This window comes from Nipponia nippon, unplaced genomic scaffold, assembly GCF_047370975.1.
Source record: "Nipponia nippon isolate SJK-2023a ecotype South Korea unplaced genomic scaffold, ASM4737097v1 scaffold_52, whole genome shotgun sequence".
Lineage (NCBI taxonomy): Eukaryota > Metazoa > Chordata > Aves > Pelecaniformes > Threskiornithidae > Nipponia > Nipponia nippon.
In genome coordinates this window covers 196,875-213,844 of record NW_028262372.1, presented here as the reverse complement: position 1 = coordinate 213,844, position 16,970 = coordinate 196,875, and the positions used below count along the sequence as shown (strand labels likewise).

Sequence of the window (16,970 nt, the reverse complement as noted above, 5' to 3'; positions counted from 1 at the left end):
TGACCTGGAATCGGGGCTGGGGACCCCCAGAAAGGGGCTGGGGACCCCCGAGTGTGCCCTGAGTGGGGCCGGGGACCCCCCAAATAGGACTGGGGACCCCCAAGCGTGCCCTGAACGGGGTTGGGACCCCCAGAGAGAGGCGGGGGGGCACTGCAGACCACCACCACTTTATTGCTCTGCCGCCCCCGCCCCCGAAGCGGGGGTCAGGCTTTGCTGGAGCCCTCCTGGACCTCTGGGTCCTCCCAGGATTTGACCTGCCCCCAGATGTCGGGGTCCCCCCAGAGGCCTGGGTCCTCCGTGGGCTCAGGTTCCCCTCGGACGTCGGGGTTCTCGGAGGTTGCGGGGCGCTCCCGGAGGCCTGGGTCCCCCGTGGGCGCCGCCTCCTCCTCCTCCTCCTCCTCCTCGCGGGGGTCCGGGGGGGTCTCGGAGAAATAGGCCTCGCGGGTGATGCCGGCGATCCAGCGCTCGTAGTGGGGGGCGGCGGTGAAGAGGGGGGGCCCCCCCTGGGCGCAGCCCCCCACGCTGGCCGTCCCCGCCAGGAACCAGATGCCCCGCTCCTCGCAGGCCACGGGGGACCCCCCGTCCGGCTGCGGGGTGTCCCCGTCAGCCCGGTGCCAGGGGACACCCTGAAGTCACCCCCCCAGAAGGGAACCCCCCAAAAGGAGCCCTGGGACCCCCCGAGACCTGCCCAAAAGGGACCCCTGGATCCCCAAACCCCCCCGGAAGGGACCTCTGGGACCCCCTAAAGCACCCCAAGACCCCCCAAAAGGGACCCCAGACACCCCAAAGCGACCTCCGATACCCCAAAAGGGACCACAGGGTCCCAAAAGTGACCTGAGCTGCCCCAAAAAGGGACCCAGGGACCCCCCAAGGGACCCCAGGAGGGACATGGGGACGCCAGGAGGGATGTAGGGACCCCAAAATCGGCCCAGGGACCCCACAAATGACCTGAGGAAGGATGTGGGGGCCCCAAGAGGGACACAGGGACCCCACAAGGGACCCCAGGAGGGACATGGGGACCCCAAGGGACCCCAAAAGGGACCCAGGGACCCCCAGGGGATCCCAGGAGGGACATGGGGACCCCGGGAAGGACACGGGGACATCGGGGTCCCTGCTGACCTGGCAGGCGCTGGTGCCCTCGGGGATGGTGATGCAGAAGGTGTTGGGGGTGGATGGGACCCCCGCGTTGTCCCCGACGTCCCCCCGTGTCCCGCAGGGCTCCGAGAGCGTCACCTCCACGCTGACCAGCTCCTCAGGGATGGACGAGCCTGGAGGGGGGACATGGGGACAGCGGGGTTGGGGACAGCGCAGATGGGGACATGGTGGACACCGGGGATGGCGACATCAGGGATGGAGATAACGGGGATGGAGCTAACAGGGATGAGGGGGACGCCAGGGATGATGGGGACATGGTGGACACCGGGGATGAAGACACTAAGGATGATGGGGACACCAGGAATGGGGGACACCAGGGATGACGGGGACACCAGAGATGATGGGGACATGGTGGACACCAGGGATTAAGACACCAGGGATGAGGGGGACGCCAGGGATGAGGGGGACGCCAGGGAAGATGGGGACATGGTGGACGCCAGGGATGAGGGGGACACCGGGGAAGATGGGGACGCCAGGGATGAGGGGGACGCCAGGGAAGATGGGGACACGGTGGACGCCAGGGATGAGGGGGACACCGGGGAAGATGGGGACGCCAGGGATGAGGGGGACGCCAGGGAAGATGGGGACACGGTGGACGCCAGGGATGAGGGGGACACCGGGGAAGATGGGGACGCCAGGGATGAGGGGGACACCAGGGATGAGGGGGACATGGTGGACACCGGGGATGAGGGGGACGCCAGGGAAGATGGGGACGCCAGGGATGAGGGGGACGCCGGGGAAGATGGGGACATGGTGGACGCCAGGGATGAAGACACTAAGGATGAGGGGGACGCCAGGGATGAGGGGGACGCCAGGGATGGCGCCCTGGGGCCCAGGCCGCTCACCGTTGCGGGCCAGCAGCGCCCAGCAGCGGGTGCCGGGGGGCCGTCGGTGCTTGTCGTAGGGCAGGCAGAGGGGCCGCAGGGCCGGCCCCAGCGGCAGCGGCGTCTCCAGGTGCAGCAGGGCCAGGTCCCGGCCGCCCCGCGGCTCCACGTAGGCCCCGTGCAGGTACAGGCGGGCGCCCCTGCGCCGCGCGTCCCCCGCCGCCGCCGCCTCCCAGGCCTGCGCGTCCTGCTGCCTGCACCCGCGACGCCTGGGTCCCCCGGCCGGGTGGCCCCGCCGGACCCCCGCGTCCCTTCCACACCCCCCCCCCCCGCACCCCCAGATGTGATGGGGACCCCCCCCTTGGATACCCGGGTCCTGGGGGACGCTATGGGGCACAGGGGGCAGTTGGGGGTCCCAGGGCAGATTTTGGGTCCGGGGGGGGGGGGGGGGTTGGGGCAGCCAGAGCCCTGGGTCCCGGGGGTCGCCATGGGGCAGAGCCCCCCTGTGTCCTGGGGGATGCTATGGGGCACGGGGGGGGGGGGCAGCTGGGGGTCCCAGGGGCCCGGGCCCCTCACTCACCCAATGAAGCAGTGGGCGGCCGTCAGCACCCAGCCCTCGGCCACCAGCACCCCGCTGCAGCGGTGCCGCCCCTCCAGCCGCAGGCTGACGGCCCAGGGCCAGGAGGGGCCGGGGGGGGGCTCCAGGCGCGGCCCCCCCTGCATCCCACAGCCTGGGGGGCGGAGGGGCTCAGCCCGGACCCCTGGGGCCCCCCCGGACGCCTGGGGCCCTCGGGGGGGTCAATGGGGTTATGGGGTGCCCCCCACCCGTATGTTGGGGTCCCCAGGGGTTATGGGGTGCCCCCTACCCGTATGGTGGGGTCCCCAGGGGGTTGTGGGGTGCCCCCACGGGTTATGGGGTGCCCTCCACCTGGACCCCGGGGTCCCCAGGGGTTATGAGGGGTCCCCAGGGGTTATGGGGTGCCCTCCACCTGGACCCCGGGGTCCCCAGGGGTTATGAGGGGTCCCCAGGGGTTATGGGGTGCCCCCCACCCCTATGCTGGGGTCCCCAGGGGTTACGGGGTGTCCCCAGGGCTTATGGGGTGCCCCCCACCTGGACCCCAAGGTCCCCAGGGGTTATGGGGTGCCCCCCACCCATATGTCGGGGTCCCCAGGGGTTATGGGGTGCCCCCCACCTGGACCCCCGGGTCCCCAGGGGTTATGGGGTGCCCCCCACCCCTATGCTGGGTTCCCCAGGGGCTACTGGGTGTCCCCCCCCCCAGACCCCGGGGTCCCCCGCTGCTCACCCAGGCACTTGCCGTCCTCCAGGCCAGGGGGCGGGGGGGTTCCCAGGGGGGCGAAGGCGGTGGGGGGCAGGTGCTGCCGCAGCCAGCCGGCGTGGGCCACCAGCCCCGTGGCCAGCACTGGCCCGTTGGGGCGGCCGCAGCCCACGGCAAAGCTCAGCACCCCGGCCTGCACCCACTGCCCCCCCGGACCCCCGCAGGCCAGCGGGCCCCCTGAGTCCGCCTGGGGGGGGATAGGGGGTCAGCGGAGAGCCTGGGGGCCCTATACACCCTCGTAGGCTCCTATAGCCTCCCTATAGCCCCATGGATTCCCCCTATAGCCCCCCCTAGACCCTCTAAAGGCCCCTATAGGCCCCCTAGGTCTCCTATAGACCCCCTGTAGCTCCATATATTCCCCCTACAGACCCCCCTATAGCCCCTCTGTAGCCTCTGTAGCCCCCTATAGACCCTCTACACTCTCCCTATTGACCCCTATAGCCCCCCTATAGCCCCATATATTTCCCCTACAGGCCCCCATAGACCTTCTATAGTCTCTGTAGACAGCTATAGACTCTAGATCTCTTTGTAGCCCCCTATTGCCCGCCTACAGTCCCATATATTCTTCCTACAGCTCTCTGTAGCCCCCCCATAGACCCTCTACAGGCCCCCCTAGACCCTACAGCCCCATATATTCCCCCTATAGGTCCCCTATAGCCCCTCTATAGACTCTATATCCCTCTATAGCTCCCCTATTGCCCCCCTACAGCCCCATATATGCCCCCATAGACCCCTACAGCCCCATATATGCCCCCCCAGGTCCCCCATAGACCCCTATAGCTCCCCAATGCCACTGCCGAGGGTGTCCCGATACCTGGCAGGCGCCGCGGCCTCCCTCCTGCCCGCCGGCGCAGACCATGGAGGGCCGTGCCGGCCGCGCCAGGTCCCGGCGCCGCAGGTTGGAGTAGAGGCAGTTGCAGGTGTTGGGGCTCAGCAGGTCCAGGGCCACCTTCTGGAGGGGGGACCCCGCCGGCAGGGACACTGTGGGGGGACGTCATCATGGGGAGCCACCACCATGGGGAGACAGGTGATGGAGACCCACCACCATGGGGACCCAGGTGACCAAGAACCACCCCAAGGAGACTCACCTCTATGGGGACCCAGATGACCAAGAACCACCCCAAGGAGACCCACCACCATGGGGACCCAGATGATGAGGACCCACCCCATGGAGACCCGCCACCATGGGGACCCAGATGATGAGGACCCACCCCATGGAGACTCACCTCTATGGGGACCCAGATGATCAAGAACCACCCCAAGGAGACCCACCACCATGGGGACCCAGATGACCAAGAACCACCCCAAGGAGACCCACCACCATGGGGACCCAGGTGACCAAGAACCACCCCAAGGAGACCCACCACCATGGGGACCCAGATGATGAGGACCCACCCCATGGAGACTCACCTCTATGGGGACCCAGATGACCAAGAACCACCCCATGGAGACCCACCACCATGGAGACCCGCCTCCACAGCAACCCGGACGACGACGACCCACCCAAGAAGACCCACCACCGTGGGGCCTCAGCCCCGGGGGACCCAGGCATCCAGGCCTTACCATTCTCAGCCACGTGGCCCCATCCGGTGATCCAGCACGGGGTGCCGAAGGCGAAGGGGTGGTGGGCTTGGGGCAGGCAGATGGTGCCCACGCGGGGCCCGAGGGTGACGGGGGACTCCAGGCGGGCCAGCGCCAGGTCATGGCCCCCCTCCACCCGCCGGTAGCCCTCGTGGATCACCACTTCCACCACCGTCCTCTCCTGGCCACCCGTCTCCTGCAGCCGCAGCCGGCCCACCACCGCCCGCCAGGCCTTGGGCTCCGCCCAGTTCCCGTTGGGCCTGGGGGGGGGTGCCACCACTGTCACCCCATCCCCTCTGGGTGCCCAAGCCCAGCCACGGGCACACCAGCCCGGGTCAAGGTGGTCCAACCAGGTTCTAGGTGCCCCAACCCCAGTCATGGGCACACCAACGTCATCTTAGGTGTCCCAACCCCATTCTAGGTGCCCCAACCAGGTTCTAGGTGCTCCAAAGGGGATATGGGTGTCCCAACAGGTCATGGGTGCCCCCACCCCAGTCATGGGTGCTCCAACCAGGTTCTGGGTGCCCCAATGAGGATCTAGGTAGCGCAGTGGGGATCTAGCTGGTCCAATGGAGATCTAAGTGGTCCAAGGAGGCGGTAGCTGGCCCAATGAGGATTTAGATGCCCCAGCGGGCATGTAGCTGGCCCAAGTGGGTTCTGGGAGGACCAATGGGGTTCTAGGTGGCCCAGCGAGGATCAAGGTGGCCCAATAGGGTTCTAGGTGGTCCAATGAAGAGCTAGGTGGCCCAAAGGGGTTCTGGGACCCCTGCCGAGGATCTAGGTGGCCCAGTGGGGATCTAGGTGGCCCAACGGGGTTCAAGGGCTCCCAGAAGGAATCTGGGTAGCTCAATGGAAATCTAGGTGGCCCAGTGAGGATCTAGGTGGCCCAAAGGAGCTCTGGGCAGCCCAGCGGATTTCTGGGTGCCCCAACAGGATAGGGGAGGGTCCCCAAGGAAGGTCCCACTCCAGAACTCCTCCCCCCCCCCCCCCCGGGGTCAGCCCCCCACCTCCCCCTGGGATCCCCCCGGGACTCACCCCTGGAAGCAGTGGGCGGCCGAGAGCACCCACTCCGGGGTGACGAGGGTGCCCCCGCAGAAGTGCTCCCCGCGCAGCTGGAGGCTCACCTGCCAGGGCCACTCTCCAGGGCGGGCGGCTGTGCCCCCCACCACGCGGCCCAGCTCCCGCTGACGCCCGCACTCGGGCTCTGCGCCCGGGCACCCATCAGCCGGGATGCCCAGGTTCCCCCCCTGGACGCCTGGGTGTCCCCCACCGCGGTTGGGTGGGGGGCACCCAGACGCCTGGGTCCCTTGTACCCCACCCTGATTTCAACCATCCCGGGGGGGTGTTGCGACAGCGTGCAGGAAGGGGTTGCGACAGTGCTGGGGTGGAGAAGTGGGGCCCGGATGCCTGGGTCCCCCCGAAATGGGGGGGGGGAGCCTCTTCCAGACGGGGAGGGGGAGCAACCAATGGGGTTGGAGGGATTGCTTATGAATACGCAGAGCTCATTTGCATATATCTTACCTGCAGGAGTCTCCCCAGCCAAAATTTCAGCGTCTGTGGGGGAAAGGGAGGGTGTCAGAGCGTGGGACCCCCCCAGCCCGAGGGACCCAGGCATCCGGGCGCCCCACCCACTGCCTCCGGGGGACCCGGGCGTCCGGGCTCCTTTTTGGGGGTTGTGACCTCGGCCTTTCCGGTACGACCGGTCGAGTGGGGCGCCCCGCCCGGACGCCTGGGTCCCCCCCGGGGCGGCGGGGGACGCCTGGGTCCCTTCCGCTGCCGGACACCTGGGTCCCCCCCGCAGACGCCTGGGTCCCCCCCCCGGCGTGTCCCGTGTTTCCCCCCGGCACAACTCACGGGCCAGGAGCAGGAGCAGGAGGGCGGCGGCGTGTTGAGGCGTGTCGAGGCGTGTCAAGGTGTGTCGGGCCATGGTGGACACGCCGGGGCGGCCCGTGGGGGGTCCCTAGGGGGTCCCTGGGGGTCTGTGGGGGTAAGTGGGAGTCCCTCTGGGTTCATGGGGGGGTCCCCGTGGGTCTGTGGGGGTCAGTGGGGGGTCCCTGGGGGTCCGTGGACATACGTGGGGGATCCCTGGGGGTCTGTGGGAGGTCATGGGGGATCCCTGGGGGTCTGTGGGGATGTGTGGGGGTCTCTGGGGGTCCCTGGGGGTCTCTGTGGGCCCATGGACATACATGGGGGGGTCCCAGTGGCTCCGTGGGGGTCCCTGTGGGTCTGTGGGGATCTGTGAGGGTCAGTGGGGGTCCCTGTGGGTCTGTGGGGGTCCGTCGGGGTCCCTGTGGGGTCTTTGGGGTCCCCCCGTGGGGTTTGTGGGGGTCCATGGGGGTCTGTGGGGGTCTGTGGGGGTCAGTGGGGGTCAGTGGGGGTCCCTGTGGGTCTGTGGGGGTCAGTGGGGGGGGTCCCTGGGGGTCCGTGGACATATGTGGGGGATCCCTGGGGGTCTGTGGGAGGTCATGTGGGGTCCCTGGGGGTCTGTGGGGATGTGTGGGGGTCTCTGGGGGTCCCTGGGGGTCCCTGGGGGTCTCTGTGGGTCCATGGACATACATGGGGGGGTCCCAGTGGCTCCGTGGGGGTCCCTGTGGGTCTGTGGGGATCTGTGAGGGTCAGTGGGGGTCCCTGTGGGTCCATGGGGGTCCCTGTGGGGTCTTTGGGGTCCCCCCGTGGGGTTTGTGGGGGTCCATGGGGGTCTGTGGGGGTCCGTGGGGGTCCCTGTGGGGTCTTTGGGGTCCCCCCGTGGGGTTTGTGGGGGTCCGTGGGGGTACCTGTGGGTTTCTGGGGGGGTTTCCTGGGGGTCCGTGTGGGTCCGTGGCCGCCGCCGCCTCTGCCCCTTCCCGGCCCGCAGCCGGTTTTAACCCCGCCCGCCCCGCCCGGACGCTTGGGTTCCCCTTTTTTTTTTGGGGGGGGGGGGGGGGGGGCGGGGGCCCCGCCCCGCCGGCGGACTACATCCCCCAGCAGCCCCCGCGGCCGCTTCCGGGAGGGCCGTGTCGCCGGCGGCCAATCAGAGCGCGGGCGGCTCCAGAACGCCGGCCAATGACGGCGGAGCGGCCGCTCGGCGGAGGCGGCGGGGGACGGCAGCCGCGCCGCCCAATCAGAGAGCGGGGCGGGGAAGGGGCGGCTCCTGGGCCAATGGGAGGGCCGGGGGGGGCGGGGCGGGGCGGTGATGGCGGCGCGCGCGGTGCTGTGCCTGGCGGGAGCCGCGCTCTCGCTCTACGCGCTGCACGTGGAGCGGGCGCGCGCCCGGGACCCCAGCTACCGCGCCGCCTGCGACCTGGGGCCCGCCGTCTCCTGCACCCGCGTCTTCGCCTCCCGGTACCGGCCGGGGGGACCGGTGGGGGGGGCCGGGAACCGGGGCGGGGGATGCTTTGCACCACGGGGGTTGGCATTGCACCGGGAGTTGCATTGCACCGGGGCGGGTTTTGCATTGCACCGGGGGTTGCATTGCACCGGGGCGGGTTTTGCATTGCACGGGGGGTCGCTTTGCACCGGGGCGGGTTTTGCGTTGCACCGGGGGTTGCATTGCACCGGGGCGGGTTTTGCATTGCACCGGGGGTCGCTTTGCACCGGGGCGGGTTTTGCGTTGCACCGGGGGTTGCATTGCACCGGGGCGGGTTTTGCGTTGCACCGGGGCGGAGCTTGCTTTGCACCGGGGATTGGCGTTGCAGCGGCGGGAGCGGCGCGCGGGTAAACACCGCCACGTGGCGGGGGCGGGGCTTGCGGCGCCCAATGGAGCGCGGGGGGGCGGGGCTCGCAGGGAAGGGGGCGCGGTTTTGCTACCGGGGCGGGGCTCGGGGACGGGGATACACACGCGGAAGGGGCGTGGGTCGCGGCGGGGCGGGGCCCGGCAGCGCCATATATGGGTGCGGTGGGCGTGGGCCCCCCCCCGCGGAGGGGGCGTGTCCGACCGGTGCCCCGCCCCGCAGGTGGGGCCGCGGGCTGGGGCTGGCGGAGCCGCTGCTGGGCGCGGACAGCGCCGCCAACGCCCCCAACGGCGCCATCGGCGGCCTCTTCTACCTGCTGCAGGGGCTGCTGGGTACGGGGGCACTGGGGGCACTGGGAGTGCACTGGGGACACGGGGGGGACGTGGTGGGGACACGGGGGATGCGCTGGGGACACGGGGGGCACGCTGGGGATGCACTGGGGACGTGGAAGGGACACACTGGGGGGACTGGGAATGCACTGGGGACACGGTGGGGACATGGTGGGGACACTGGGGACGCACTGGGGACACGGGGGGCACACTGGGGATGCACTGGGGACGTGGAAGGGACACACTGGGGGGACTGGGAATGCACTGGGGACATGGTGGGGACATGGGGGGCACACTGGGGATGCACTGGGGACATGGAAGGGACACACTGGGGGGACTGGGAATGCACTGGGGACACGGTGGGGACATGGTGGGGACACTGGGGACGCACTGGGGACACGGGGGGCACGCTGGGGATGCACTGGGGACGTGGAAGGGACACACTGGGGGGACTGGGAATGCACTGGGGACATGGTGGGGACATGGTGGGGACACTGGGGACATGGGGGGCACACTGGAGATGCACTGCAGACATGGAAGGGACACACTGGGGGGACTGGGAATGCACTGGGGGCACTGGGAATGCACTGGGACACACTGGGGGGACTGGGGATGGGGTGGGGACACTGGGGATGCACTGGGGACGTGGGAGGAACACACTGGGGACATGGTGGGGACACTGGGAATGCATTGGGGACATAGTGGGGGCACGTTGGGGACACTGGGGATGCACTGGGGACGTGGTGGGGCGCACTGGGGACACGTTGGGGACACACTGGGGATGGCGTGGGGACACTGGGGACATGGTGGGGACACTGGGAATGCACTGGGGACGTGGTGGGGCGCACTGGGGACACGTTGGGGACACACTGGGGACAGTGGGGACACTGGGGACATGGTGGGGACACTGGGAATGCACTGGGGACATGGTGGGGCGCACTGGGGACACACTGGGGACAGGATGGGGACACTGGGGACATGGTGGGGACACTGGGAATGCACTGGGGACGTGGTGGGGCGCACTGGGGACACGTTGGGGACACACTGGGGACAGTGGGGACGTGTTGGGGACACCCCCCCCCCCCATGCCTTCCCACAGGGGCAGTGCCGGGGCGGGGGGCGGCGGCCGTGCTGCTGGGGACGTCGGTGGCCTCGGTGGTGGCCTCGGTGTGGCTGGCGGGGGTGCTGGCCTTCAGCCTGCGGGACTTCTGCCTCGTCTGCATCACCACCTACCTCCTCAACGGCCTCCTCCTCGCCCTCAACTGGCGCCGCTGGCGGCGGCTCCGCCACCTCAAAACCGCCTGAAACGCGCCCAAAAATGTCGGGCGGGGGGACGGGGACACCCCCACGGCCGGGGGTGCTCCTCCCTTCCCCGCAAACATGGCAGTTGTGAGCCAGGGACCCTGGTGTCTGGGTGTGTGGTGGTGTGTTCCCCCCCAACCCCATTCCCCCAAAATTACGGGGGGACCCAGGCCTCCGGGACCCCCCCGAGAAGGGACTCGGGCATCTGGGACCCCCTCATGAGGGACTCGGGCATCTGGGACCCCCCTATGAGGGACCCAGGTGTCCAGGACCCCCTTCCCACTCCCCAATAGGGGACCCAGGCCTCTGGGACCCCCTCATGAGAGACCCGAGGGTCTGGGGACCCCCTTACTGCACCCCAATAAGGGACCGAGGTGTCCAGGACCCCCTTACTGCACCCCAATAAGGGACCCAAGCCTCTGGGACCCCCCTACGAGGGACCCAAGTGTCTGAGGACCCCCTTCCCACCCCCTAATAAGGGACCCCCTCACGAGGGATCCAGGCATCTGGGGACCCCCTTCCCCCCCCTCCATAAGGGACCCAGGTGTCCAGGGCACCCTCAGAAGGGATCAGGCATCCGGGGACCCCCCCCTTCCCACTCCACAATAGGGGACCCAAGCCTCTGGGACCCCCTCATTAGGGACCCAAGTGTCTGAGGACCCCCTTCCCGCCCCCTAATAAGGGACCCAGGCCTCTGGGACCCCCTCACGAGGGATCCAGGTGTCCAGGACCCCCTTCCCGCCCCCTAATAAGAGATCCAGGCCTCTGGGACCCCCTCATGACAGATCCAGGGCTCCCTCCCAAGGGATCTAGGGGTCTGGGGATCCCCTCATGAGGAAGCCAAGCATCTGGGGACCCCCTTACGGCCCACCCCAACGGACCTAGGCATCTGGGACGCCCTTAATGAGGGACCCGGGCACCTGTGGAGGTCCCCCCCGACCCCTCCGCCGCCCCTCTCAACCCACCGTCGGGGCGGGGGACGTTCCTCCTGTCAGCGGCTCGGACTCCATTTCCCATCGTGCCTCACAAGATGGCGCCGCCCCACAAAATGGCGCCACCGCCCCTCCGCGCGTGCGCAGTGCGCTGTCCCCACCTCCTTCCCCCGGTGAGGGCGGGCCGTACCATTCCGAGGAGAGGGGCGGGGAGCGGACGGGGCCACTCTGAGAGGAGCCCGGGGGGGGACGCCTGGGTCCGCTGGCTGGTGAGTGGGGGTGGGCCCGGCCGCCTGGGTCCCCTTCGGGGGGGTCCCGGACCTCGGTCCCTTGTGGGGGGGACGGGGACTGAGGGGACAAGGGGGGACTGAGGGGACAAGGGGGTCCGGAGCGCCTGGGTTCTCTCTGAGGGACGGGACGGGGGGGGGGGCGGACAGCTGGGAGCTGTGTGTAAGGGGGGGAACTGAGGGGAAAAGGGGGGCCCCGACGCCTGGGTTCCCCTCTTGGAGGGCGGGAAAGGGGTCCTGGGCGCCTGAGTCCCTTTTGGGGGGGGACACTGAGGGGAAAAGGGAGTCCGGGAGGCCTGGGTCCCTTCTGGGGGGGTTGAGGGGCGTCCCGGAGGCCTGGGTCCCTTGGGGGGGGGGGGGTCCATAGGGGCCCGGAGGCCTGGGTCCCTTCTGGGGGAGGCGGGAAAGGGGGTCCCGGACTCCTGGATCCCTTGGGGGGGATCCATGGGGGTCCCGGACTCCTGGGTCCCTTGGGGGGGGAATCCATGGGGGACGCCGCCGCCTGGGTCCCTTTGGGGGGGGGATCTGGGGGGAGCGGACGCCTGTGTCCCTTGGGGGGGTTGCTGGGGGTTATGTGGGTCCCTGAGGGGTTTGTGGGGTCCAAATGCCTGGGTCCCTTGGGGGGGGGGGGGGGGGTTGTGTGGGTCCTTGGGGGGGGTGTGGGTGGCCCTGGGGGGGTCCCTGTTCCCGCCGCTCCCCACCCGACCCCCCCAGTGGCCATCCCCGGGGGGATCGAGGCATCCAGGCCGCTCTGCCCTGGCTTCCCCCCGCCGCCAGGAGATGCTGCGGCGGGTTTTGGGGGGCCGGCGAGGGGGGGCTCTGCCCCTCCGTCCCCCCGCCCGGGCAGCCGCCGATCAGACCCCGCCTGACCTGGCCCGCGAGCGCTCCAAGGCCGTCACCTCCTTCTACCACCAGCCTGCCATCGACATCGCTGCCGAGAAGGTGGGACCCCGGCGTTCGGGTCGGGTAGGGGGAACCCCAGAATCCGGGAGGGATCCCGGCATCCCCCATTCCTGGGGGGAACCCCAGCGCCCGGATGATGTTACCCCTCTTTTCCCCCCCTAACAGCCCTCGGTGCGTTTGACCCCCACCACCATGTTGTACTCGGGGCGCTCGCAGGACGGCAGCCACATCCTGGTGAGTGGGGGGAGCCTGGGGTCCCAGGGGGGACGCAGGCGTTCGGGGTGGAACCCAGGCGTTCGGGGGGATCCAGGTGTGGGGGTAGGGGGGACCCAGGTGGCTTTGGGGGTCTGGGTGGGAGGGGACCCAGGTGCCCAAGGGACCCGGGTGTCCAGCTAGGAGGGGACCCGGGTGTCCAGGGGGGATCCAGGCATCCGAGTGGGTGGGTCCGAGAGAGCACAGGGGGACCCAGGGGTCCAGAGGGGTTTGGGGACCCGGGTTGGTTTGGGGACCCTGGCGTCCGGTCAGGGGGACTCAGGTGTCCGGCTGCCCCCTCTTCCCTTCCCACAGAAGAGCGCCCGCTATCTCCAGCAAGAGCTGCCGGTGCGGATCGCCCACCGCATCAAGGGCTTCCGTAGCCTGCCCTTCATCATCGGCTGCAACCCCACCATCCTCCACGTGGTGCGTCCTCTGGGGGGGACCCTGGCGTCCTGGGGGGGACCCTGGTGTCCGGGAGGGGACCCCGGCGTCCGGGGAGGGGACCCCAGCGCCCGGGTGCTGATGCTGTCCCCCCCCCCCAGCACGAGCTGTACATCCGTGCCTTCCAGAAGCTCAGCGAGTTCCCGCCTGTGAGTGTCACCTGCGTCCCGGTGTCACCCGTGTCCCTGCGTCACCCTGACGCTGTGCCGCCCGTGTCCCCGCATCACCCTGTCCTCACGTCACCCCATCCCTCTGTCACCTTGTCCTTCTGTCACCCCCACCCCCATGTCACCCCATCCTTGTGTCCCCCCGTGGCTGACCCCGGTGTCACCCGCGGAGTCACCCGTCCTCACACGCGGGTGATGGTGCACACCCGCTGTCACCCGTCTCCCCGGTCACCGTGTCGCGGTGTCCCCGCGTCCCCAGATCCAGGCGCGGGGGGACGAGGCGCGGTACTGCGCGCTGTTGCGGCAGCTGCTGGAGGACCACAAGGACGTGGTGACGCTGTTGGCCGAGGGGCTGCGCGAGTGCCGACGACACATCCAGGTACCGGACGCCGGGGTCCCCTCCCGAACGCCTGGGTCCTTTCAGGGGACACACGGGGGTGGGGGGGTGGGGTCCCCCTGGGCTCCTGGGTCCCCCCGATGCCTGGGTCCCCCCGGACGCCTGCCTCCCTCAGGACGAGCGCCTGCTGCGGCCCTTCCTGGACAAGACGCTGACGTCGCGGCTGGGGATGCGGATGTTGGCCGCCCACCACCTGGCCCTGCACGAGGATAAGGTGGGCTGATGCCTATAGGGGACGGGCACCTATAGCCCCCGTAGGTGCCCCCCCTCACCCCCTCCTGCTGCCCACCCCGTAGCCCGACTTCGTGGGCATCATCTGCACCCGCCTGTCCCCCAAGAAGCTCATCGAGAAGTGGGTCGACTTCGCCCGGTGAGGCGCCTATGGGGCTATAGGGGCCCTATAGGGGGCTGGGGGAGGCTATGGAGCCATGTGGGTCCCCCTATGGCCTATAGGGGTTTCTACAGGCGTTTCTGGGGGCTATAAGCTTTCCTATGACGGTTCTGTGGGCATCCCTATGGGGCTATGAATGTGCCGTGTGGCCCCTATGGGGCTATATAGGTCCCTATGAGAGTTTTTATGGGCTATAGTGGCTCACATAAGGGCTCCTTTGGGGTTACAGGAGCTCTTTGGGGGTTCCTATGGGCCTATAGGAGCCTTGTGAGGTCTATAGGTGGCTATAGGGATTCTTATGAGGGTCTTTTGGGGGCTATAGGGGCTCTGGGGGGCCCTATGGGGCTATAGGGGTTCCCAGGAGGGATTTATGGGGCCGGGGGGGGGGGGGTTCCTGGGTGTTTCTCTGAGGGCTCGTACAGGGTTGGGGCTGGCGGTGGTGACGGGGGTGGCAGCGGGTGACAGGGGGGTGTTGTCTGGGTGACGCGGGGTCTGCAGGCGGCTGTGCGAGCACCAGTACGGGAACGCGCCACGGGTGCGCATCAACGGGCACGTGGCGGCGCGGTTCCCCTTCATCCCCCTGCCCCTCGACTACGTCCTGCCCGAGCTGCTCAAGAACGCCATGAGGTATGGAGGCTATAGGGGGCGGGGGGTTATATGGGGGGGGTATAGGGCCCAAAGAGGGGAGACGTGGAGCTTTAGAAGGGAAATACGGGGTTTTCTGGGGGGGTAAGGCAGGGTATGGGGCCTTAGAGGGGGCGTATAGGCCTTTATAGGGATGCATTGGATCTATAGGAGGCATATAGAGACCTATAGCGAGAATATGTGGTCTATAGAGGATGTATGGGGTCCTATGGAGGATATGGAGCTCTAAGGGCACGATGTGGGGCTTTTAGGGAAGGTATGGGGTTTTCAAGGGGGGATAAAGAAGATTAGTGGCCCTATATGGGGTGTATGAAGTCTGTAAGGGGTGCGTGGGACCTATAGAGGGTGTGTGGGGCCACGTGGGGGGTGTAAGGAGCCTATAGGGGGGACATGGGGCCCTAAGGGGGGCAGGGAAATGGGGCTTTACAGGGAGACGGGGTTCTCTGGGGTGGGTAAAGGAGGTGACGGGGCCCTATAGAGGGTGTATAGGGTCTTACAGGGGATGTACGGGGCTTCTAGGGGGTGTGTGGGGCCGGGGGGGGGGGGGCCATAGGGGGCTATAGGGGACCGTCTGGGGTGGCACAGGGCGACGATGGAGTCCCACCTCGACACCCCCTACAACGTCCCCGACATCGTGGTGACCATCGCCAACAACGACATCGACCTCGTCATCCGGTACCGGGGGGGTCCCAGGGGTTGGGTGGGGTCCCCAGGGGGTCCCCACAGATGTCCCCAAGGTGGCCTTAGCTACTGGAGGGTCCCCGTGGTGTCCCCACGTCCTCAGGGATGGTCTCCATGGTGTCCCCGTGTCCCTAAGCGTCCCCAAGGTGGCCTTAGTTACTGGAGGGTCCCCAGGGTGTCCCCATAGGTGGCCTCCATGGTCTTCCCACATCCTCATGGGGAGGTTCTCCATGGTGTCTTCATGTCCCCGTGGATGGTCTTCATGGTGTCCCTATGAGGGGGTTCTCCAGGGTGTCCCCGTAGATGTCCCCAAGGTGGTCTTAGCTACTGGGGGGTCCCCGTGGTGTCCCCACGTCCTCAGGGATGGCCCACGGATGTCCCCAAGGTGTTCCTATTTATTAGGAGTTCTCCTCAGTGTCCCCACGGATGGTCTCCATGGTGTCCCCATGCCCGTCCCCAAGACGTTCCTCTCTACTGGGGGTCCTCCAGCCCCTCCCCTCTGGTGCCCCCCATCTTCGGGGTGCCCCTGAGGGGTCTCCCCCGTGTCCCTCCCCCAGGATCTCTGACCGGGGCGGTGGGATCCCCCACGACCTCCTGGACAAGGTGACCGAGTACCACTTCAGCACGGCCGAGGCCAGCGCCCAGGACCCCCGCTTGGGGGGTCCCTTCCGCAACCTCCTGGACCTCAGCAACAGCGGCCAGGGCGGCCCCATGCACGGGTACGTCACGATGGAGGGACACCGAGGGGATTCCCCCCAAATCTTGGGGACCCCCCCGGTGACCCATGGCTGCCCCCCAGGTTCGGGTTCGGGCTGCCCACCTCGCGGGCCTACGCCGAGTACCTGGGGGGCTCGCTCTGCCTGCAGTCGCTGCAGGGGGTGGGCACCGACGTCTACCTGCGCCTGCGCCACATCGACGGCAAGGGGGAGAGCTTCCGAATCTAGGGGGCCCGGACGCCTGGGTTCCCCCTGCCCCACGCCTGGGTCCCGGAGACCCCCGTGTTGGACATTCATCGTCATGGAGGTCAAGGTGCTCCTGGAGAACCTCCCCATGTTAGATGTTCATCGTCGTGGAGGTCGAGGTGGACCTGGAGACCCCCATGTTGGACATTGATCATCAGGGAGGTCAAGGTGCTCCTGGAGAACCCCCCATGTTGGACGTTCATCGTCATGGAGGCCAAGGTGGACCTGGAGACCCCCATGTTGGACATTGATCATCAGGGAGGTCAAGGTGCTCCTGGAGAACCCCCCATGTTGGACATTGATCATCAGGGAGGCCAAGGTGGACCTGGAGACCCCCATGTTGGACATTGATCATCAGGGAGGTCAAGGTGCTCCTGGAGAACCCCCCATGTTGGACATTGATCATCAGGGAGGTCAAGGTGGACCTGGAGACCCCCATGTTGGACATTGATCATCAGGGAGGTCAAGGTGGACCTGGAGACCCCCATGTTGGACATTGATCATCAGGGAGGTCAAGGTGCTCCTGGAGAACCCCCCATGGTGGACGTTCATCATCATGGAGGTCAAGGTGGACCTGAAGACCCCCCCTGTTGGACGTTGATGGTCATGGAGGCCAAGGTGGACCCAGAGAACCCCCACGTTGGACGTTCATCGTCATGGAGGTCAAGGTG

The 16,970-nt window shown here is 68.2% G+C and overlaps 3 protein-coding genes across 4 annotated transcripts; 2 read left to right on the top strand and 1 right to left on the bottom strand.

Moving 5' to 3' along the window:
- Positions 1 to 147: 147 nt before the first annotated feature.
- On the bottom strand, positions 148 to 11,267 carry LOC104014492 (serine protease 53). 2 transcript variants are annotated; one of them, XM_087735110.1, is made up of 12 exons: positions 11,204 to 11,267; positions 10,170 to 10,237; positions 6,752 to 6,876; positions 6,419 to 6,451; positions 5,933 to 6,101; positions 4,880 to 5,157; positions 4,131 to 4,297; positions 3,284 to 3,503; positions 2,560 to 2,710; positions 2,001 to 2,233; positions 1,120 to 1,268; positions 148 to 587 (listed from the first exon to the last, which is right to left on the bottom strand). In XM_087735110.1, the coding sequence occupies exons 3-12, from the start codon at positions 6,822 to 6,824 to the stop codon at positions 204 to 206; spliced, it is 1,857 nt and encodes a 618-aa protein (XP_087591236.1). In that variant the 5' UTR covers positions 6,825 to 6,876; positions 10,170 to 10,237; positions 11,204 to 11,267; the 3' UTR covers positions 148 to 203. The 2 variants fall into 2 exon arrangements, with proteins under 2 accessions (XP_087591236.1, XP_087591235.1); XM_087735109.1 differs by lacking the exons at positions 10,170 to 10,237; positions 11,204 to 11,267 and adding an exon at positions 7,672 to 7,780.
- On the top strand, positions 7,908 to 10,337 carry VKORC1 (vitamin K epoxide reductase complex subunit 1). The gene is made up of 3 exons (XM_087735217.1): positions 7,908 to 8,218; positions 8,830 to 8,939; positions 10,036 to 10,337. Exons 1-3 carry the CDS (start codon positions 8,070 to 8,072, stop codon positions 10,239 to 10,241), a joined length of 465 nt encoding a protein of 154 aa, XP_087591343.1. The 5' UTR covers positions 7,908 to 8,069; the 3' UTR covers positions 10,242 to 10,337.
- On the top strand, positions 11,254 to 16,952 carry BCKDK (branched chain keto acid dehydrogenase kinase). The gene is made up of 12 exons (XM_087735122.1): positions 11,254 to 11,439; positions 12,235 to 12,399; positions 12,526 to 12,594; positions 12,928 to 13,038; positions 13,158 to 13,205; positions 13,483 to 13,602; positions 13,736 to 13,834; positions 13,917 to 13,990; positions 14,510 to 14,638; positions 15,242 to 15,331; positions 15,895 to 16,056; positions 16,137 to 16,952. The coding sequence occupies exons 1-12, from the start codon at positions 11,269 to 11,271 to the stop codon at positions 16,279 to 16,281; spliced, it is 1,383 nt and encodes a 460-aa protein (XP_087591248.1). The 5' UTR covers positions 11,254 to 11,268; the 3' UTR covers positions 16,282 to 16,952.
- Positions 16,953 to 16,970: the final 18 nt, after the last annotated feature.

Excerpts from the sequence above, each read along its gene's own strand:
- LOC104014492 (XM_087735110.1), bottom strand. The coding sequence starts at position 6,824 with ATGGCCCGACACACCTTGACACGCCTCGACACGCCTCAACACGCCGCC. Across the intron at positions 6,102-6,418 it reads GGCTGGGGAGACTCCTGCAG|AGCCCGAGTGCGGGCGTCAG; the intron begins GTAAGATATATG and ends GCCCGGGCGCAG. Across the intron at positions 2,234-2,559 it reads GCCGCCCACTGCTTCATTGG|GCAGCAGGACGCGCAGGCCT; the intron begins GTGAGTGAGGGG and ends TCGCGGGTGCAG.
- VKORC1 (XM_087735217.1), top strand. The coding sequence starts at position 8,070 with ATGGCGGCGCGCGCGGTGCTGTGCCTGGCGGGAGCCGCGCTCTCGCTC. Across the intron at positions 8,219-8,829 it reads ACCCGCGTCTTCGCCTCCCG|GTGGGGCCGCGGGCTGGGGC; the intron begins GTACCGGCCGGG and ends CCCGCCCCGCAG. Across the intron at positions 8,940-10,035 it reads CCTGCTGCAGGGGCTGCTGG|GGGCAGTGCCGGGGCGGGGG; the intron begins GTACGGGGGCAC and ends GCCTTCCCACAG.
- BCKDK (XM_087735122.1), top strand. The coding sequence starts at position 11,269 with ATGGCGCCGCCCCACAAAATGGCGCCACCGCCCCTCCGCGCGTGCGCA. Across the intron at positions 13,603-13,735 it reads AGTGCCGACGACACATCCAG|GACGAGCGCCTGCTGCGGCC; the intron begins GTACCGGACGCC and ends TGCCTCCCTCAG. Across the intron at positions 15,332-15,894 it reads GACATCGACCTCGTCATCCG|GATCTCTGACCGGGGCGGTG; the intron begins GTACCGGGGGGG and ends TCCCTCCCCCAG.